This window comes from Orycteropus afer, unplaced genomic scaffold (assembly GCF_000298275.1).
Source record: "Orycteropus afer afer isolate SDZICR_OR568_19922 unplaced genomic scaffold, OryAfe1.0 scaffold00090, whole genome shotgun sequence".
NCBI lineage: Eukaryota > Metazoa > Chordata > Mammalia > Tubulidentata > Orycteropodidae > Orycteropus > Orycteropus afer.
Genome location: NW_006921677.1, coordinates 3,739,819 through 3,762,246, shown reverse-complemented (window position 1 = coordinate 3,762,246; position 22,428 = coordinate 3,739,819). Strand labels below are relative to the sequence as shown.

The 22,428-nt window shown below is 40.2% G+C and overlaps 1 protein-coding gene across 1 annotated transcript in view; it reads right to left on the bottom strand.

Moving 5' to 3' along the window:
* Nucleotides 1–22,428, bottom strand: part of PARD3 (par-3 family cell polarity regulator) — a 1,032,882-nt gene that overhangs the window by 831,896 nt on the left and 178,558 nt on the right. Inside the window, exon 2 of the mRNA XM_007942439.2 lies at nucleotides 17,580–17,681. Coding sequence (XP_007940630.1) covers nucleotides 17,580–17,681 — 102 coding nt within the window. The remainder of the gene's footprint in view (nucleotides 1–17,579; nucleotides 17,682–22,428) is intronic.

The window sequence follows — 22,428 nt, the reverse complement described above, 5'->3', positions numbered from 1 at the left end:
TAAAACTGGAGCCCTCGCAACATGACTATATTTTTATTATTATAATTTTTAAGCTCTTTGAATATTTTGTTCTTCCAGTGAATGAGAAATGGAGTGTACAAATTTTGCATTTTGCTCAAGAAGAAAATATTCATAAGCATTATGAATTAGGATGAGGAGTCTGGACACCCTCCCCTCTGTCCCAGGAAGAGAAAAAGGAGTTTGTTTTTATACCCCTTCAAAAGGCAACCAAAACTTCTTTCCTTCTCTTTATCTCAGGTCTAACTGAACTGAGATGTTGTAAGCAGAGACCATGAAAAATAACACAACACACATGAGAAAATGAAATATTAATACGCTGTTGTTGTTGGTTGCTGTCATCCAGTTACCCCTGACCCATGGCGACAGCATGCAAAACTGGACCACTGTGATTGATCCATAGGGTTTTCACTGGTTGATTTTCAGTAGTAACTCACTGGGACTTCCTTCTTAGTTGGCTTGGTCTCAAAGCTGCACTGAAACCTGTCCAGCAACATGCAAGCCCCAAGATCTGGCAACTAAGAGATCTCTCTGTTAACACTAATAACAAAATTCCTTACACTTACTGCTAATAACAAAATTCCTGAAAGCAAACAGTCACTGGACTGTCACCTTAAAAACACCTTAAAAATGTTAAGAAATCTTCTGTAAGAATACAACTCAAGTAATATACCCTATGCTCAGATGCAAAAAAACTTCATCAAACTCTGAAACAGGGGCCAGAGATTCTATAACCCCCTCTTCCCAGAACTATTTTGGATTTTCTTCTATTTGCCTGTATTATGTTAAATAAGCTCTTTCCTAAGTAGCAGTCAATGGTTTTCACAGTTTTAAATTCTCTGCAGTTTCTGAGTCTCTGTACATATCTTAGAAATAATATGACTACTGCCTCATGGCTGAGAATATTATTCCCTCTATTGTCTTTCCATAGTATTTCAGGTTCAGTTGTTTTTCCTCAAAATTTTAATGTTATGTTACCCTCATTCAAACGTTTCAACACAGGAGAACTTTTCCATTTCCACATTTTTTATTTTATTTTCAATAAAAATGTATTGTATTTTCCATCATAGTCAAGGGCTAGTATTAAGTTAAGGGTGTGCACTTTTGGAAGAACCAATAAAGATTATTAAGTTACAATGACTGCAAATATGTACCACTTGGAAATGCTATTTGTTGTGTGCCTTTAAATAATATCTATTCTACATAATGGTGACTCCCCAATTTACACCTCCAACTCCAACCTCTCCCTTGAATTTCAATCTTATACAGTCAATGACCTACTTAACATCTCTGCTTGGATATCTAATAAACATTTCAAAATCATCTGAATGTCCCAGACAGATTTAACTGCCCCTAACATTCTATCCTTATCTCATTCGTGAGATGTCTTCTTTACCACAGTAAATAAAACCTCTATACTCCTCTAAGGGAGCTCTGGTAGCATAGTGCCTAAGGCACTTGACTGCTAACCAGAAGGCTGGTGGTTCAAACCCACCAGCCACTCCTCTGAAGGAAGGTTGGGCAATCTACTTCCGTAATGATACTGCCTCGGAAAACCCAAGGAGGGATCTCTATGAGCCAGGTCTGACTTGACGGCATATAACAACAACAACATACTACTCTAAAGTTGCTGTAGCCAAAATTCTAGAAAAACTTTGGGGGACAAAAAAAAAAAAGAGGAACTCTGGTGGCACAGTGCCTAAGGCATCTGACAGCTAACCAGAAGGCAGGCAGTTCAAACTGGGAAGAAAGGAAGACGGGGCAATCTACTTCCATATGAGTTGGATCTGACTCCATGGCAGTGAGTTTATACTCCTCTAAAGTTGCTCTAGCCAAAATCCTAGAAGTTATCCTTAATTCCATCTTTGCACTCATTCCTCATGGCCTGAAATCCTGGAAATTCTAACTCCAAACCACACCTTAACTCCATTCATTTTCCACCAACTCCACTTTAGTCTTAATCACCATCATCTCTCCACTGGACAGCAGACTATAATATAAACCTTCTCACTGGTCTCCGTTCCTCTCTTGCTCATCCACAATGCATTCTTCCCAAAGCAACCAAAGCAAGCTTATAAAATATAAAACTTATTATATTTCCATTCTTATTATCCTACTACAGTTTGATAATCCAGTACCTACCTTTTCACTGCACTTAGTAGCTAATCTCAGAATTCCCTGACAAAGTCTTTAATATCCTCTCTGATTTAATCCTATCTTTCTCTCCTTCCCTGTCCCAGGTTGCTCACTGTATTCCAGCCATACTAATTCCCTTTGGATCCATGACCACCTTAGGCTTTTTTCCGACTTCTAATTGTTATACTTGCTACTCCCTCTGCCTACAATGCTCTGACCCCAGCTGTTTCCAGGACTTATTCCTCTCACCCATCAGAGTCCAACCCACCTGTCTCCTCCTGAAAGATGCCTTTCTAACACTTTCTCTATCACATCACCCCCAATCTCACATCACCAGTTTGACTTCCTCCATAGTCTATGTTTCTCACTACATTGAGGGGTCTATTGGGTCAGGGAACTCCCCTCTCCTGCTCACTGATAAATCCTCAGCACCTCCAACTATTTCTCAAATACATTAAAGACTGAATAAGTATTTTGCTGCATGAATGACTGTAGGAAGATGGCATGAATGAAGAAATGGATGAATTTGCAATATGTGCTTAACAAGTGCTCAAATGGGACCATTTTAGTTTGGTATACGGGCAATGGGCATCAATCAATAAAACAGGAATTGATACAATTACATAGGACACTCAACTCCCGACATTTTAACATGCAGTCATATAAGACATAGAAATCTGACAAAATACAACTAAAATTGACATTTTTACTAGCCAAACTAGCTTTTTTGTCCAAGCCCAACCAAAAACTGCTTGTTATTTAGGGCCAGGCTAAAACCCAGAGAAGTGAAAAGAGATGTGTAAGTTTTAAAAACATATTTGGTTTTTCCTCTTCTTTAATATCAAGACACCATCAATTATGTTGCAGGATTGATACAAAGGTGTAGCAGTATCCTACTGCATTGTGTAACACAGAAGGGCTGAATTTTAAACAAAAAATAAAGAATGAAAACCTTTAGTTATATTAACTGACTTATATACACCAAAAACAAAAACCAAGCTCACTGCCATCGAGTCAGATCTGACTCATAGCAACCCCTCCTTGGATTTCCGAGGCAGTATCACTCCGGAAGTAGATTGCCCAACCTTCCTTCTGAGGAGTGGCTGATGGGTTTGAACTGCCAGCCTTCTGGTTAGCAGCACTAACTTCAACATGATTTATACCCGCTTATGTATATAAGTATATATGTAACAATAAATAGCGTGATCTTGTGCATCATTTAAAATTACTGCTTCAAAATTATTAAGAAAATATTAACAAAGAAAACAATTGTCATTTGGCCTTCTTTTTTTTTTTTAATTTTAATAATTAGTCCTTGCTGACTCCCAAACAAAACATATACAACTGAGATTTTCTTTTATGTCTCAGAGGAATATATTCATAGTTTCCTCAAATACTAACAATGCAGAAAATAATGTGTTTCTTCCAACATCTACTTCCATAGAGACACTGCATTGGAAACCAAAGAGCGGTCTCTATGAGTCACAATCGACTTGACGGCAGTGAGTTTATTATATACCATCTTCAGGACGGGGCACTGATTAGTTCCGTTGTACGTACAAAGGGCCACAATGAGTCAGAACCAACTCAATGGCACCTAACAACAAGAAGTGTATAACAAGAGTAACTAGCTTTCTGATTTTTGACAAAGGGCCAAAATCCATTAAATGGGGAAGACAATGTTTAATAAATGGTGCTGGCAAAACTGGAAATCCATTTGCAGAAAAATGAAACAAGACTTGTACCTCACACCATTCACAAAAATGAACTCAAGATGGATCAAAGACTTAAATGTGAAACCCAAAACTATAGTGTTCCTCAAGGAAAAACCAGGGGCAAATTTAAGGGCCCTAATATATGGCATAAGTAGACTATCAAGCATAACTCAAAATGCACAGACAACAGAAGAGAAACCAGATGATTGGGACCTTCTAAAGATTAAATTTTTGTGTGCTTCCAAAGACTTCTCCAAAAGAGTCAAAAGAGAACCTACAGATTGGGAAAAAATATTTAGTAATTACATATCTGACAAGGGACTTATCTCTAGAATTTATAGAAAACTCCAACACCCCAATAACAAAAAGACAAATAATCCAATTAAAAAATGGGCAGAAGACATGAATAGACACTTCACCAAGGAGGATATCCAAGCGGGCAACAAACATATGAAGAAATGCTCACAATCATTAGCTATTAGAGAGATGCAAATCAAAACAACAATGAGGTACCATCTTGCTCCAGCACTAGTAGCAAAGTTCAACAAGACAGGAAATAACAAATGCTGGCGAGGATGTAGAGAGATTGGGACTCTCATACACTGCTGGTTGGACTGTAAAATGGTACAACCATTGTGGAAAACAATATGGCGACTCCTTCAAAAGTTGGAACTAGAAATACTATTTGACCCAGCCATTCCATTACTAGGTATATATCCTAAAGAAGTGAGAGCTATGACAAGAACAGCCATATACACACCCATGTTCATTGCAGCACTATTTACAATAGCCAAAAGATGGAAACAACCTAGATGTCCATCAACTGAGGAATGGATAACCAAACTATGGTACATACACACAATGGAATACTATGCAACCCTAAAGAATAATGTAGAATCTGCAAAACACCACATAACATGGATGAACTTGGAGGACATTATGCTGAGTGAAATAAGTCAATCACAAAAGGACAAATATTGTATTGGTCTGTTATTGTAATAGTCAAGGAAACGCTTATCTATGAAAGCCCATTTTCTTTGTTGGTTACCAGGGGTGGGAGGGAAGGGGAGAGAATACTGTTAGATAGATAGAGATAAGTTTTGATTTGCGTGAAGAAAAAGGAAATGTACCAAATGTGAGTGATCAATAGAGTGGCATTGAGGAAGAGAAAGACAGAGAGAGCTATGTGGGAAGTACAGACAACAAAGATGAACCCTTTTGCACATATAATACGACATGCTCAGTGAAGGCAAATATGGGTATAGGGGTGGATAGATGGGTGGACAAGCTGAAATATTAGATATCTATATGAAGTGGAGAGTGCACCCAAGAACATGTATAGGATTGGCAGACAGTGGTCCAATAACTTTATGTGTATGATTTGAATTCCCAGGTGTATAATGGGGCTGACAAGGGGCAAGGTTTTAGTCACTGCTTGGCCACTGACAGCTACCCAGAGGGACCGAGTAGTTGAACCTGTGGGCTCAGGACCCACAAGCTCAATTGGCATAACTACACAAATCATTGTTCCACCTTCTACTGTGACTAATAGCAACTGAGATCTTAAAAGCTTGCAAGCTGCCATCTAGATGCAACAATGGGTCTCTCCTCATCCAGGGCCAAGAAGAATGAAGAAAACCAAAAATTCATGGAAACAATCAGTCCTAGCAACTGGTACACCATCAGATCTGCAGCCTATATGACTATGAGACCAGAAGAAATATACAGTGCTTGGCTACTACTGTCAACCACTTGGAAGAGGATCTTTGTAGGAGATCCTGGATAGACAGGGTTCACAATGTGGAACAAAACTCAAAATCATTTGGAAAAAAAAAAAAAAAGGCAGGAACAGGTTTACTGGCCCAATGGAGCCTGATGGAACCACTGAGACTATGGCCCCTAGCTGCCCTTCAGGTCCGGAATTGAACACACACCTGTAACTTCCAGCCAAGCAGTAGACAGACATACTAGCTGTCTATCTGAGGTAGGTACGCCTTGGAGAGAACAAGCAAGAGAGAAAGAAGGGCTGCTCAGGCACAGGGAGACAGCTCAGGAGGTAGGAGTGCATGGAGGGATGGTCACAGGGAAGCAGTACCTATCGGGAGGAAGTGGGAGAGGAGCTGTTGCATTGTGCTAAATTGTGGTCAATGTCATGAGACAAAGTGTATGTGATCTGCTGTATGGATAGTGTATTTGCTCTGCACATTTTCACGCAAATCACAATAAAAATAAAAATTTAAAAAAAAAGAGTAACTAGCTCTCTACCAGTTGTTAAAAATATAAGAACAAGCAAATAAAAATGATTCCTTATAGAAACTCATTTCATAAAACAAATACCTAAAGTAAGCTTAGGAGCTCTGGTGGCACAGTGCCTAAGGCATTTATTTGCCTGCTAACCAGAAGGCTGATGGTTTAAATCCACCAGCCACTCCTCAGAAGGAAGGTTAGGCAATCTACTTCCATAGTGATACTGCCTCGGAAACCCAAGGAGGGGTCACTATGAGTCAGATCCAACTCCATGGCAGTGAGTGGGAAAGTAAGCTTGTTTTAACAGTTTCAAAAATAAACCCTCAGGAAATGGTTATTATTAGGATAGATTTTCAACCTAATTTAATGATGGATGTGCTTGTGATAACAGCAGTTAACATTTACTGGGGCTTTATTTTGCCAAATACAATGCTCAAACCTTGACAAAAAATTCTCAGACTTAAATTTAAAACAACCTTACAAGGAAGATAGTATCATTAGCCGCCGCCCCCCCCCCCATTTACAGACCAGAAAACTGAACTTAGAGAAGCAAAGTAATATGCCTAAGCTCATAAAATAAAGAAGTGATGGAGCTGGGTTCAAACCAGGCAGTGTGACTCCAAAGTCCTCCTATCCACACTCCCTTAGCTTATGAAGCAGCATAATATTAGCAAAATGGAATGAGTCAAGGAAGTGAGCCTTAGCCTAAGATTCACATAATAACTAGGGGTAAGAGACTATTCCCATGTCTCCTGCTGACTCACTGTGTGGCCCTAATACAAGCAAAGTCTTGACTAGTTCCCCCAGGAAAGCTGAGGTGCAGCAATATTGTACAAGCTGTTCCAACCCAAAGTTCCTACTGCTTATACCCAATGGACTTATGCAGGAGACCAGGACCCTTCTCTCTGTTCCTTCAGTTAATGTATTTCACCACCTCCATCTCTGCCATTCTACACCTGCTCCTGCCCTCCCCAGCCACCTATCCATAAGCCTCATGAACTGTGGGTAAACCAGTACCCATGAAATATTTAAATGTCAGGATATAACCACTTTGAATTAATTAATTAGCCAGTTAGTGTTCTACTTGGCATTTAATTTAAAGGTTTTCTTCTTTGGAGTCTAACTAAAATTAATTCATTTAGAAGGAAATTAATCAAGTCACCGAGTTAATGAAGAGATTAATAGAAATAATTTCAATTCCAGGATATCAAACTCTTTCAAAATCAGTCCTGCCTTACTTAAGCCAATTCATATCAAAGTTTAGAAAGAGGATTCCATTCTAGGCTATATTTCAAACTGCTTGGAATTGCCTTCTTCATACTGGAATTTGGCAGAAGCAGAATTATGGACATATTAAAAGTACAAACCAAGCCCACTGCCATTGAGTCGATTCTAATTCATAGCAACCCTATAGGACACAGGAGAACTGCTTCACAGGGTTTCCAAGACTGTAAATCTTTACAGAAATGGACCACTTCATCTTTTTCCCGCAAGGTGGCTGATGGGTTCGAACTGCCGACCTTTTGGTTAGCAGCTGATAGTTGTGTGTATGTGTCAATGTAGCTAGGTTTTGGCACACAGCTGCTGGGTTAAACACTAGTCTGGATGTTACTATGAAGCTCTTTACATGTGATTAACACTGAAATCAGCTGACCATAAGTAAAGCAGATTACCCTCCTGTAAAAATGGCAGGCAGTAGTGACAGACCTCCTCATCTAACTTCACAAGGGGGGAGGAGAATCACTGTTGACACCAACAGCCCAAGACTGATTCCTATGAAGCAGAGGTCAGACCTACCTCCTCCAATTTTTTTAATTTTTTATTTTTTAAACAAGTTCTGACATCAGCGGTCTCTCCCACAGCACTCTACTTCTCTGCTGGGTTTAATAATTTGCCGCAATGGCCACAAAGATCTCAGTATTCACAATTGTAGGGGTAACCTAGAAGCTCTGGTGGCGTAGTACCTAAGGTACTTGACTGCTAACCAGAAGGCTGGCGGTTCAAACCCACCAGCCACTCCTCAGAAGGAAGGTTGAGCAATCTACTTCTGTAGTGATACTGCCTCAGAAACCCAAGGAGGGGTTGCTGTGCATCGGGTCCAACTCAACGGCACATAACAACAACAGGGGTAACATAACAGGAAGAAACGAGTTACAATTCAGGATCCAAAATGAACCAGGATACAGTTCTCTTCAGTTGGGACAGTGTCTTCTCAGCCATGCCCACAGGCAGGCCTCTCTCACCTCTTGGCCCCTTGGCCCAGCCTTGCTCAACTCAAGCAAGTGTTACAAAGCTTTTTTAGCTCTGCCAGTTAATGCCCAGATGCACCCTACTCCACAACTAAGCCTTAGCCCCAAAGCAAGAAGTTCTCCTTCATACTCTCCCTCTCTCTCTCTCTCTCTCTCTCTCTCTCTCTGTCTCTTTCTCAGGATTGTGGGTCCATAAGCCTGGTTCTACCAAGAACCTGGAGACACCCTGCTCCACAAGCAAGACTCCTGCCCAAAGGCACTGAGCTTTCTCCTTCTGTGGGCTGTGACACCCACAGCACCATCTCCTGCCAGTCTCCTCGTTCCACTCCTTCTGCAGCCAATATGTCTTCGTCACTGCTTTCCACTGTCTCTCCCCATTTCTGGTGTTATGGCTTGCTCTTGCTCTCTCTCTCTGTGTCCAAGATATTCTCTCCACTCCTGGCTCTTCTTTTTTGGTGGTAGTCAGGTCCCCTTTTCTCTGCTTGCTTCTCTTCCCTTTTAGTTCTTTTAAAAGCTGTGACTCAAATAAGACTTGAGTAAGGATAGTGACTTGAATGCATCCCACCTTAACCCTGCCTCATTAACATAATAAACACAACCTAATATATATTACCATAACATAATCTTCCCTCATTAACATATAAAGGTCAGGTTTTACAACCCACAATGGAGGATAATTATATCAGATCACAAAATGGAGGGCAACTACATAATACTGGGAATCATGGCCTAGCCAAATTGACATATAATGACAAACATCACGGGTTCCATACACCTTATTTGCACGGTCCTATTTGGGAGCTCTGGTAGCGTAGTGGCTAAGGCACTTGACTGCTAACCAGAAGGCTGGTGGTTCAAACCCACCAGCCACTCCTCAGAAGAAAGATGGGGCAATCTACTTCTGTAGTGATACTGCCTCGGAAACCCAAGGAGGGGTCGCTATGAGTCAGGTCCGACTCCATGGCACATAACAACAACAACAACCCAATCACTATGAGAGAGTCACAAAGACAATGGCTAGAAGGGTCATATTAAGTAATTCACTGTACCACACCTCCATAAGGTGGGTGGGCCTCATCTTTTCATTTGAAGGTTTTAAGAGCAACAACAACTGAGGTTTTCCAAGGGAGAGAGATTTACCCTCAAGCCTGTTTACCTATTTTGAGAGTTCCCAGACCCTGTCTTGGCCTAACAATTAAGGACATATGACTGCCAGTCCCTACAATCTTGAGCCAATCCCTTAAAATAAATCTCTCTCTTCATATACACAACATATAACAAAAGAAAGTTGTTGTTACTTGCCATTAAATCAGTTCAGACCATGTGTGCAGAGAAGAATGCTTAACAGCATTTTCAAGGCTTTGACTTTTTAGAAACAGATCACCTGCACTTTCATGCAAAACACCTCTGAGTGGGTTCAAACAGCCGATCTTTGGGCTAGTAGTCCAGTGCTTAACCATTTGCACCACCCAGGGAGTATCTATATATCTACATAGACAATCACTGGAGAATCTTGACTAAATACCACCTAATATTAATAAATTAATGTTATTAACAATAACACACAAAATGTGTCCTGTGGCTTGGATTTTCAGTGGCTTTTTTCTGGCTTTACACAACATACCTAAGTTGGTTTTAAGATCATGTGTTTTTCAGAATTAATGGAAACTGGGGATCTTTGAAAATTTCATCTACCAAAGATACCTTGTTATGAAGCTAGTCCATATTTAGTAAAACAAAATCCTTACAATAAAGGGGGAGGGGAGGATAGCATCATATGGTGTACATGGGCCAAATCCTAAATAAGACATTAGCTGAGGAAAAAAAAGGAACAAAAAGGAGGTTAGTCCAGAAACTCCCCACCCATTCCCACATCCAGAACATACACATTCTAAAAATAATTCATTGCGTGTTGCAATACTTCATTTAGTGTTGTATACTTTTTGACAACAAAGGAATTTAAATCTCAAAATATTCTCTAATCAAGCATATACGTGGTCATGCATTAAATAAGGAGAAAAAGTCTTTAAAGAAATGAAATTTAGATTTGGGTCTATTATAAGCTGTTAACTGTCATTGTAATAACAGAGCAGAGTTTATTACTCTATAAAGAGCAATTTCAACATCACCAAATTAACTCATTTAAACAATACTTACTCTAGATATAGGCAGCTCTGGTGGCAAAGTGGGTTAAGCATTTGGCTGTTAACCAGAAGGCTGGCAGTTCAAAGCCACTAACGGCTCCATGGGAGGAAGATGTGGCAATCTACTTCTATAAAGATTTACAGCCTTGGAAACCCAACGGGGATCACTGTGAGTGGGAATCAACCTGATGGCAGTGGGTTTTTTTTTTGGTTTTGGTTTTATTCCAGATATAAAATATATGTTCTGTATTCTTATCTACAAATAGTACAGACTATAACTATTCACAGCATAAAAATAACTTGAGTTCTTCTCTCTATACTAAAAGTTAGGGCAAACAATTTGTAACATTTTACATATACATAAAGATGTACACAAATCTTTTTCTACAAATAAGCAGAATAGAACTGAGCCATCACCTTTGTGGACACTAACTGTTTTTAATCACTTAATCAATCAATAAATAAAGTACATATCCAAACCAAACCAAACTCACTGCCATCGAGTTGATTCCAACTCATAGTGACCCCTCCTTGGGTTTCCGAGGCAGCATCTTCTATGGAAGTAGATTGAGCAACCTTCCTTCTGAGGAGTGGCTAGTGGGTTTGAACCATCAGCCTTCTGGTTAGCAGTCAAATGCCTTAGGCACTATGCCACCAGACCTCCTAATTTACATATAGATAATAAAAAATAACATTTGAGAAAGTAGAAGACAGTAAACTTTTTAAACCGAAGGATGCTCCTTACTTGAACGTTCTGTCATACGTGTATTTCAAAAGCAAAACATACTGCATTTCGAAAACAGTCAAATATCTGATGGAGCAGGAATTTTACTAACATAAGCAGCACAGATGTTGTTGGGAGCTCTGGTAGCATAGTGGCTAAGGCACTTGACTGTTAACCAGAAGGCTGGCGGTTCAAACCCAACAGCCACTCCTCGGAAGGAAGATGGGGCAATCTACTTCCGTAGTGATACTGGCTGGGAAACCCAAGGAGGGGTCGCTATGAGTCGGGTCTGACTCGACGGCACACAACAACAGCAAGCAGCACAGAAACTACATCTGTTTACAGAGGTTAATAATGTGAGAAAATGATAAAGTTTGTCATAAATGTCTCCAGGCCCAAGCATGTAGAAGCAGCTCCTTGCCCGTGATTCCAATAAATTTTTAAAAGGTTCTTTTCCCCAAAGTTCTCTTGAGGAAACTTCCCAGACCATGCCAGGAGAACCCCACCATGCTTGAACCCCCATGTGAACATACAAACTCTTAAAAATGATTTCAAATTACTATTCCACTGAATCCTTTCTCCACAAGGCGCAAAAAACAAATGCTGTAAGATACTTCACAAGCTCACTACCAAAACAAACGTTCATGACCTCTTTCTTGGTCATAACAAAATTACAGTAAGGCATGACAAAGGAAATGCTTGATAGTGCATCTTTAGCACCAAGAATATAAAATATGAAAAAGAAGACAACTTGGAAAAAAAAAAGAAAGAATGTTTGCTCAACTTGAAAAATGTAATCAATGCCATTAAAGTATATGTGTAGACACTGATGGAATATATTTTTGTTGTATATATACTGTTATAAACCAAAAACCAAACACACTGCCATCAAGTCGGACCCGACTCGTAGCGACCCCTACTTGGGTTTCTGAGGCAGTATCACTATGGAAGTAGATTGTCCAACCTTCCTTCCGAGGAGTGGCTGGTGGGTTTGAACTGCCAGCTTTCTGGTTAGCAGTCAAGTGCTTTAGGCACTACACCACCAGAGGTCCTATATTATAATATTAAAAAATAAAATAAGAAAAAGAAAAATGAAACATAGAGGAGAAAGACTTTCTTCTTGCTGATCACGTCCCACTAAAAGGACATTTTCCCCAATTCCGAGTACTTGTTCAATTACATTTGTTTCTGCTCCTTACAGTCAATCTCGGGTGATTCCCAAATATCTTTATTCTGCAATATATTTGGAAATTTCTAAATCTACTGTAGGACACAGAGGGAATGATGGAAGAGACCTAGAATTACTCACAAAAAATGAGGAAAACCTCTCTAAAATATGAGGACCAAAACCAGAAACAAAGACCAACTAAACAGTGGTTCAGCACTTAGGAAAGCTCACCTAGACAAAAGCATTGCAATTGGCCTAAATGATGCCAGGGAGAACGTGAAGACCATTTCAATCTTTTAGAGTCAAGCAAAATGTCAGCTGGAAAAAGAATTAAATACTAAGAGTAACTAAGACATTGTAACAGTATGTCCTCACATTCTCTGTTCACTTATTGGAAAGTAGCAAAGTACATAGGAGACAAACAAAACAGTATTTTTTCTTTTTTAATGTCCAAAGAAAAACTTGTTGTTAGCTGTCATCTAATTGGCCTGACTCAGGGCAGCCTCACACACAAAAGAACAAAATGCTGCCTGGCCTTGCACCATCCCCACAATCAGCTGCTGATTAACTGCTGTGATCCATAGGGTTATAAACAGATTGCCAGGCCTTTCTTCCCAGTCTTAGTCTAGAAGCTCTGCTGAAACCTGTTCAGCACCATAGCAACATGCAAGCCTCCATTGACAGATGGCTGGTGGCAACAAATGAGGTGTACTGGATGGGAATTGAAGCTGGGTCTCCCCTGGAAGGGGAAAATTTTACCACTGAACCACCCATGCCCCAGCAAAGTAAAACTTGCTGTTAGGTGCCTTTAAGATTGTTTCAATCACAGTGACTCCATGTGACTGAGTAGAACTGCTCCATAGGTTTTCTACCCTGTAACTTTTACATGAACAGATAGCCAGATCTATCTCCTGATGGGAGAACCCACTGGGTAGGTTCAAACCGCCCACCTTTTGGTTAGCAGCTCGATCCTTAAGTGTTTCACCACCAGGCCTCCTTAAAAGTAAAATGTGAATAGTTTATATCTTGGAAAAATCAAGCCTAATTCAAAACAACCATAGCCCACACTAGCACCATTTTGAAGAAATTCGGATAAATCTTGGAAGTTAGAATTTTATAGGCACCAGTATTAAAAGAAAACATTTTCAGTACTGTATACTGTATTTTAATAATTAAACAATGAGAAAAATTATGGCTAATTAGGCACTTTATTTCAACTTGCTTTTGATATCATTTAAAATACTATTTCCTCATCCTAATTTCCCCTCCACAAAAAGAAAGTTAAAAAAATTTATTATTTCATAAATTAATAAAGACCAGGTATAAAATGTATACTTGTGAGAGAACTTTCTCCTTACAGAACCTGAAGGCAGGGCCAGGTTCAAAGTTTAGCCTAAATACCACCTGGTGGGGGGGATTTTAAAATGAAAATGCCTAGGTACTACCTACCGAGATCTTAATTCCCCAGGCTTGAGGCCAGGCCAGGGTATATCCATTTTTAACATGCACTCAGGGGCTTTTCATAAAACAGAACATTTTTTAGAGGAAATTTATTGTTTAAGAGAGCTATAATGCCTTTGTTAAACTTAAAAGCCAAAACAGGTGTCAAGATTCTGTTACTCAGAGAAGCTGCCAAAAATAATCAAAAACACTCCAGGATAATTAAATCTTAATCGAATTTCAGAGCCATGGAAAAGTGCCATACAACTGACAACACTGCACAGTCCCTCAGTTTGAATACTGCATCTGACAACACCAAGGAATTGGATGTTGCCTCCTTGATTACTAGTTAGACTTTTTACAACACAACTTAAAATGAGTCCTTTAATCTTGGAAGCTCATTCAAGATGATTTAAATGAATTATATATTTTTCAAAAATATTTCTGAACAAATGAAACATTGATTTAACAAGTATTTTGGTCTGTGGTACATAGTACTATGAAGCATTTTTCTATAGGTAAAATGAATCCAATCAACATGATATATACATATATAACTAAACCCACTGTCATCAAGTTGATTCTGACTCATAGCAACACCCACTGGGTTTCCAAGGCTATAAATCTTCACAGAAGCAGACTGCCTCATCTTCCTCCATGGAGCAGCTGGTGGGTTTGAACCACTGATCTTCTGGTTAGTGGCCAAATATCTTAGGCATTATGCCATATATGTGTGTGTGTATATGTATATGTGTGTGTGTGTATATATATGGGAGCTCTGGTAGCATAGTGCCTAAGACACTTGACTGCTAACCAGAAGGCTGGCGGTTAAAACCCACCAGCCACTCCTTGGAAGGAAGATGGGGCAATCTACTTCCGTAGTGATACTGGCTGGGAAACCCAAGGTTTTTCCAAGGATCACAGCAGAGCTCAGCATATCAGAGCAGCCATCTTATAACCTAGATTCTATATCCTCTCTAAGGAGCTCTGGTGGCACAAAGGTTAAAATATCTGGCTGCTAACCAAAAGTTCCATGGTTTGAACCACTAGCTGCTCCACAGTAGAAAGAGGAGGCAGTCTGTTTCTGTAAAGATTTATAGCCTTGGAAACCCTATGGGGCAGTTCTACTCTGTCCTATAGGGTTGCTATGAGTCAGAATTGTCTTGATGGTAGTTGATGGGTTATATCCCCTCTACTGAAAGGCATCATGCTTGGTAAAGTAGAAGGTCAGTAAAAAACAGGAAGACCCTCAATGAAATGGATTGGCACAGTGGCTGCAATGATGGGCTTGAGCATAGATAGCAAGGATTGTGCGAACGGTGCAGGACTAGGTAGTGTTTCATTCTGTTGTATGTAGGGTTGGTATGAGTTGAAGCTGACTTGACGGCATCTAACAACAATACTGAAAGGCATGAAGTCAAAGTATAAGTATAAAGTAAGGTGCTACCAACTTGCAGGAAAGTCAGCCATACCATTAACAAGGAAGCACAGGTAGAGAAAACAGGCCCTTTCATCACTGCTGTTCAGAGGGCAGAAAACTCACAATGAAAATATATGCATCACTCACCTTTCTCCATAAATGAGTAAAATCAAATACTATGCAGCTATGTTGGCATAGCTATTGTTAACGGACATGGAAATATATTTGTGATCAATTCAAAGTGAAAAAGAATGAGCCTCTTTATATAAAGGGGTGGGGGATAATGAGCATACCTGTGAATTTAACAAAGAGGCAGGATACACAGGTCACCAAAATGACTACAGTGATACTTGTGGGATTCCAGGTAAATTAGTTGTTCTTTCTAACTTTCTGTATGTTTCAGTTTTTCTTTAAAAGGATCTGTAGTATTTTTATTGAAGAAAAGTTAACAAAAACACCTCCACTTCAGGGAAGAAGAAAAATATTGAAAGATCGATACATCATTTGTTCATCTCCCTCAAACAGAATATTGTCTGGGAAGGGCATTTGTTCAAATGCTTTATACATCTGTGTAGTCACTTTAACTTTGGAGCTGAGGTACATAGTAAAATCACTATAATATAAGTCTCTTGATACTACCCAGGTAGTGATTGGAAAGTCACCCTATTCTCAGGTTGCTGAATAACCCAAAGTGGATAAATGGCACCAAGAGACAGAGCAATGAATGAGAACTGGCAGAAAAGTTCTGTGCTTTTTTAAACAATGTGTCCCTCTGTGGCCCAGACAACTACATGGGCCAAACTGCACTACGGCAAGTGCTGATGAATCAAACACTCATGAATTTATACAATATTTGCTATCTGATTTTTTTTTCCATTTTCCTTGAGATTTCAAGAAAACATGTAACAACACAACCACCAGCTAAGGAGCCAGGCACTATGCTAATTGTCAAGAACTCTCCAGAGACCAAGATACAACAGCTGCTCTCACTTAGCTCACAGCCAAGTGAGATGAATGGATATAGGAGGATGTGGCAAATGGCCAGTAATGAGCAAGCTCCCCATAAGGAACCAGAAGGTGTCTACCTTCTGACTCTACACTATAACCTCTGTGATTTAACCTGCCCTGTGCTATTACAAGGAGTCCCTGGGTGGTGCAATAGGTTAAGCACTTGGCTACTAACCAAATGGCTAATGGTTCAAACCCACCCAGAGGCAACTTGGAAGTAAAACCTTGAAAGGTCACAGCCATGAAAACCGAATGGAACGTGATTTTCCTCTGAAACACATGGGGTCACCATGAGTCAGAAACAACTCAGCAACTGGCTTTGCTTGGTTGTGTATGTATGTGTGCCATTACAGTAAAGGTGTATGATGAGGCTGACCCATCGGGCAATTATCTCAATACAGCAGTGATGATACAGTTTCTATGTGACTGAGATCCCTTATGCAATTTTGTTACAAGTCAAACACAAAAGAGAGTGTAGCCAAATGGCTCTATTATGCCTGATCAAGTCTCATCATTTCATTACAATGAAGAATTTGCTGATGTCCACACACAGAGTCAAAACACCCTGTCATAAATTCTTAAAATGTGGAGAGTCACTCCTCCTCCTCACCCTATGAAAGAGTACAAGCAAAAGGGTGGGTGCAAACCAACACTGAAGTGCCTGTGGGCGGTCATGTTCATGATGCCAAAATCACAGGCGCCAGTGAAAATGGCATTGCACCGTGAAAACACACTCAGAGCAGCAACAGAGAAAATGATGGTTTTCTGAAAGCCAGGAGCAACTCTAGGGAGGATGCCTTTGATGCCTTTGTTAATTTTTCAGCAAGGCAGCCACATCACACAGACCGGCTTTTGGGATAGAGCACCTCTGGGCCAGTGCTGGGATCAGAACTCGGAGACCTTGCACATAACACACAGAACCACAATGATTAATAATGATGGACCTGAGTTGTCAAGAAAGATGTCATGTTTGGCATTAAAACAAAACAACAGAAAAAAGATGACACTACAACATTTTTTAAACAGAATTCTATTAAAAATTTTTAAAGTCTAAAATTTAGTATAAAGCCCCACCAGGTAGCAAGGAAATTATTATCCAGAACCTATACCCTGCCCTGGAATTCAGGGTAGTAAAGATTCCTAATATTTATTATAATCCATAAGATACTATGGGTAGCCCAAACTTTCTTTAAAGTGCATGTGTTTAAAACAGAAAGGAAAACACACCTACCTAAGCACCCACCCCCAAACCCCCTCTCCAGCCTCGAAAAAATGCATTCAGAATAGCTTTCCCTTGAACTTAAACTCACTCGGTCTTTATCATCTGCTACATCACAGAGAATGTCATCAAGGTCTAGTATCCCTCCATCTCCATGTTCCAATCGATGCACCTGTATCCAGTAGTTTGGATCCTGTACAAGAGAACAGACATATTGGATATAGCAAGTTACCATCACCAAAACGGAATTCAACCATTTAAAATATGATCACTTTCTGGCCATAAAAGGGAACTGGCCACAAAAACAACATTGCAACTGATTAAGAATTCAGGAAGCTCCCTATTGGTGTTCAGTCAATTTTCCTTTTTGTTTCAGATGGAGCCTCTCATGCACACTTTTTGCTCTGGCTCAGGGGTTTCTTAACATTATCCTGTAACAATAAGAACTACATAAACCAGCAAAACCCATTGCACAAGAAATATTGATTTATCTCAAGTACACTGGTTTTCCACTGTCCAATATGAAATTCTTATTAAGCCTCTTAATGCAGTCTATAGAAATATTCTAATAAGCAAGGAGCATGTATCGTATGTCTTAAAAATTCACATCACAGTCTATCTGTAAAAAGTAAGTTGCAAGCCCTGGTGGCTCAAAGTGCTCCCTATAAATAAGTCTGAATATACTGACACAGAAAGCTGTTGGCAAGATCATAAGGAAACAACATAAGCTCTGAAAAATGTGTGTGATTTGGGCCTATTTTTGTAATGGCAAAACTACATACATATGTATATGTACATTAAAATGTCCAAAAAAATACACATACCAAAATTTTCACAGTTTTCTCTGAAGAAGTGGATTAGGGGAGGAAAACACAAGACCTCACTTTAAGTTTTATGTATTTCTATATGGTGTGTAAGGAGCTCTGGTAGCGTAGTGCCTAAAGCATTCGGCTGCTAGCCAAAAGGTCAGCAATTCAAACTCATCAGACAAAGGTCAGCAATTCAAACTCATCAGACTCTTTCTGGGAGAAAGATAAGGCAATCTGCTTCCATAAAGATTTACAACCTTGGAAACCCTATGTCAGCTCTACTCTGCCCAAAAAAAGGGTCACTGTGAGTTGGAATTGACTTGATGGCAGTGGTTTAGGTTTACATGGTGGTTGTGTGGTATTTACATGTAAAATCATAAAGTCACTTCTTAAAATTATTTCAAGATAGTTGCTTGTTTTTTAACCATCCACAATTCCCATTTATATATGCAAATCAAAATACATTAAATTGTATGTATTGCTCTTAGCTACTGAATTCTCCACAACACAGAATTGCTCTCAAAAAAATGCAATGCAAGTTAACACTCCATTTTTTAAATCTAAAAGTGATATTTGGTATGATTCATTCTTGAAGGAAAAGCTGGCCAGAAAGGAGGCATAAAATGAATGATAGTTAAAATACAAATTCCTGGACTTCCCCCAGGCCTACTGAGTGAGGGCTTGTGGGGGTGGGGCCAGGGAATCCATCCATATTCTTAAGAAGCTCTCCAAGTGAATCTCTAAGGAAGTCATGCCTAACAACCACCAAAATGGAACACTTCTTTTAAAAATAGAATGACAAGTCCTTGTCACTTGCTCACCCACACATGAAGCAGAAAAGACCCTAATTTTCAAAGCTATTACACATTACCATACAAACTACTATGCAAATAACCTATAATCGCTCTAAATCATCATCTATCTAGACCACTTTAAAAGAAGTTTCAATATTCCAATCAATTGTTTACTCATGTTTTGGTGACTTTGTGCTGCTCTAACAGAAATACCTACCACAAATGGATGGCTTTAACAAACAGGAATTTATTGTTTTAAAGTTTTGGAGGCTAGAAGTTCATGTCAAAGTGCCAGCTCTAGAGTCTGGGTGAAAGCCCCTCAACCTTGGGCTTCAGCTCTGCCTCTTGCTCCCAGCCCAGTGTGTTGTGCCCAGGCTGTAAAGGAGAATTTCGGAAGAGAAGAAGACGCTAACCCACGCTAATGCAAATGCAATAGGATAGTTTATTAGCTAACTTAAGTCAGGGTCTTTGCGCTTAAGCAAAAGACCCCGTACCCCGTTTCCTTCTTCAATTTATAGGACAATATGAGGAGGGGCAGCACCGGGGCGAGGGGGTACAGGTGATTGGTTGTTGCCAAGGGATTCAGGGCAGTGATCTAAGATGTTGGGGGGCATAAAGAAACTCCCCCCAGCTCCAAAGTTCACTTAGGAAAATATTATCTAGGGAGGAAGCGGCTCAGATATGGGGAAGACTTTTAGGAGCCTCGCAAATCTCTGATACGTGGGTGGCTTTTGTGATGCGTGCTGAGTTCGGAGGAAGTTCCTTGATACCTGCTGAGACTGGAGGGCAGATAAAAGCCCTAAGGAGTGTTTAGAATTACAAAAGTTCTGTTAGCACTACTGACACTAAAAGGTTTCTGGTTAAAGATTTTCCTGGAGGCTGCTAGAATTCTGGCTTCAGATTGACTCACAAGTGAAGCTGGAAGCATTTCTTAACTCAGGCAGCTGCTGGCTGCTGAGGCTGGCAAACCCAAGGTCAACAAGTAAAAAGGCACAGTACCAAGATTATCAAACAACATGTCAGGCCACTACTAGTTCAAGTCCAGAAAAAGTCCCAAGATCAGCAGGGCATGGCAGGCTCCTGAATAAAGACTTGGCTACATGCAGGGTCCAGGCATGCCAAGAAGTGGCAAACCATTCCCAAAGCTTCTCCTTATATACGGGAAGCAGACCACATCCCTAAAACAGCTGCTCGGCTGCGCATGGCAGATCCCACCCTGGAGTTGACTGCCACTCTCATCACGGGGAATTACTACCACCAGCTGCCCAGCCACTCAAAACCAGGCTGAGCCAAGTTCATACATAATTACCACAACTCAGAACACCAAGAGCAAGTTTAAACACATATCTTGGCATCCTTTTCATTCATGGGGCCAATCTAACTTTGCCTGAATTCCCCAATTACCAGTATCATCCAGCTGATGTTAGGAAACCTACTTCTGTGAGTCCAGGAGTCTTCCTGAATTTAGCATTTCTAGATTTGTTGAGCCAGCAAAAAACAAAGCCCCAAAACAAATTATAGTCCTAGTCTTCTTTTGTTAAAGATTTCATATTACTTGGTCCCACAATAAACAAGGAAGACCAAAGAAGAGTTGATGCCTTTGAGTTGTGGAGTTGGCAAATATTGAAAGTACCATGTACTGCCAGAAGAACTAACAAATCTGTCCTGGGAGAAGTGTAGTCAGAATGCTCCTTGGAAGCAATAATGGAAGACTTTGTCCCACCTACTTTGGTCATGTTTTCAGAAGGGACCATTTCCTGGAGAAAGATATTATGCTTGGTAAAGTGGAGGGTCGGTGAAGAAGGGGAGGGCCCTCAATGAGATGGACTCACAGTGGCTGCAATGATGGGCTCCAGTACAGCAAGAATTGTGAGGCTGGCACAGGACCAGGCAGTGTTTCATTCTGTTATACACAGGGTGGCTATGAGTTGAAGCCAACTCGACAGCACCTAACAAAAACAGTCTTCTTTATCAAATGATATTAATTCAGTAGTAGTATCCTGGGGGTGAATAAAGAAAAGGTAATCCTAGTCATTGAGAACAGGTAGATCCTGTGCTCTATAGCATTTGTAATGGCTTATTTCTCAGAAGTAGATCATCAGACCTATCTTCTGAGGTGCCACTGGGTGAACTTGAACCACCAACCTTTCAGTTGGCAGCCAGGTGTTAACCATTTTATCACTCAGGGACTCCAAGTAAGCTCTCCAGGGTAACCTAACAGAACCTAACAGATGTAAATATCAACTTTCATTTATGAAACACATCACACAGAAGCTGATTGTCTCCAAAATGTGGCTTCCTAGTCCTTTCTCCCTTCTTGTATCATAACCTGCAGCCTTTATAAAACATTTGGAGCCACCTCTGAAAAAAATACCCATCTAAAGACTTTGTCAATCTTACAACTTCAATCTTCAGAATCTGCTATCTTCCAAACCTTTCTACCACCACTTTCCCTTTCATAGCCTGGACCAAGCTCTGCATTTCCATACTCCCTATCACCATGCCCAGTGAGACCCTGAGCCTCAAATGCCTGGAGTCTTAATCTTATCAACTAGGCTAGCCCCATCCTACCCATAGAGACTTCTTGTAGTTGTTGTTATTATGTGCCGTCGAGTCAAACCCAACTCATAGCGACCCCTCCTTGGGCTTCCGAGGCAGTATCACTATGGAAGTAGGATTGCCCAACCTTCCTTAGAGACTTCTTAGACATCCTAAAGAAGTTTAAAAACTTTTCCTGTCCATCACAACTCAAAGACTAGTTAGGTCTATCTTCCGCTTCACTCTTAATATGCCTTAAAAGCACAACAATGTGCAAAATAATGTCCAGGAGTCCAGTTTGAGCCTTTAAAAGCTGTCAATGTTTTATCTTTACACTTACTAACATTACAGTACAAAACTTTCTCTTGACCGCACTTCACCCTCTTATTCTTTGATCCTCTTTACAACTTGTTTTATGTTTGGGTTTTTTGTTGTTGTTGTTTTAAAGAATTGTCTAGATGTGTTATCTCTGGTTATTCTCTTCCCATAAACTTATTCAATCAGGCTTCTTCCTAACTACTCCCCCAAAATTATTCCTCAAGATCACCTCTATGTCACCAAGTGTCACTCCTCACCTTTCTTGACCTACGAGCAGAATCTGAAAACAGTGATCATTTCATTCGTGCCTCCATGAAATGCTTTATTAACTTGGTTTTTAATCCTGCAGCTAAATGTTCAAAGCTTGCCTAATGCTGGGACTTAAGAGTTGTTGACGCCTACCTCCCAGAGGGGCCCTGATTCAACAGTCAGCTGTGCCAAGTAGTCATGACAACATCATGCCAAAGCATGTATCAGGCTG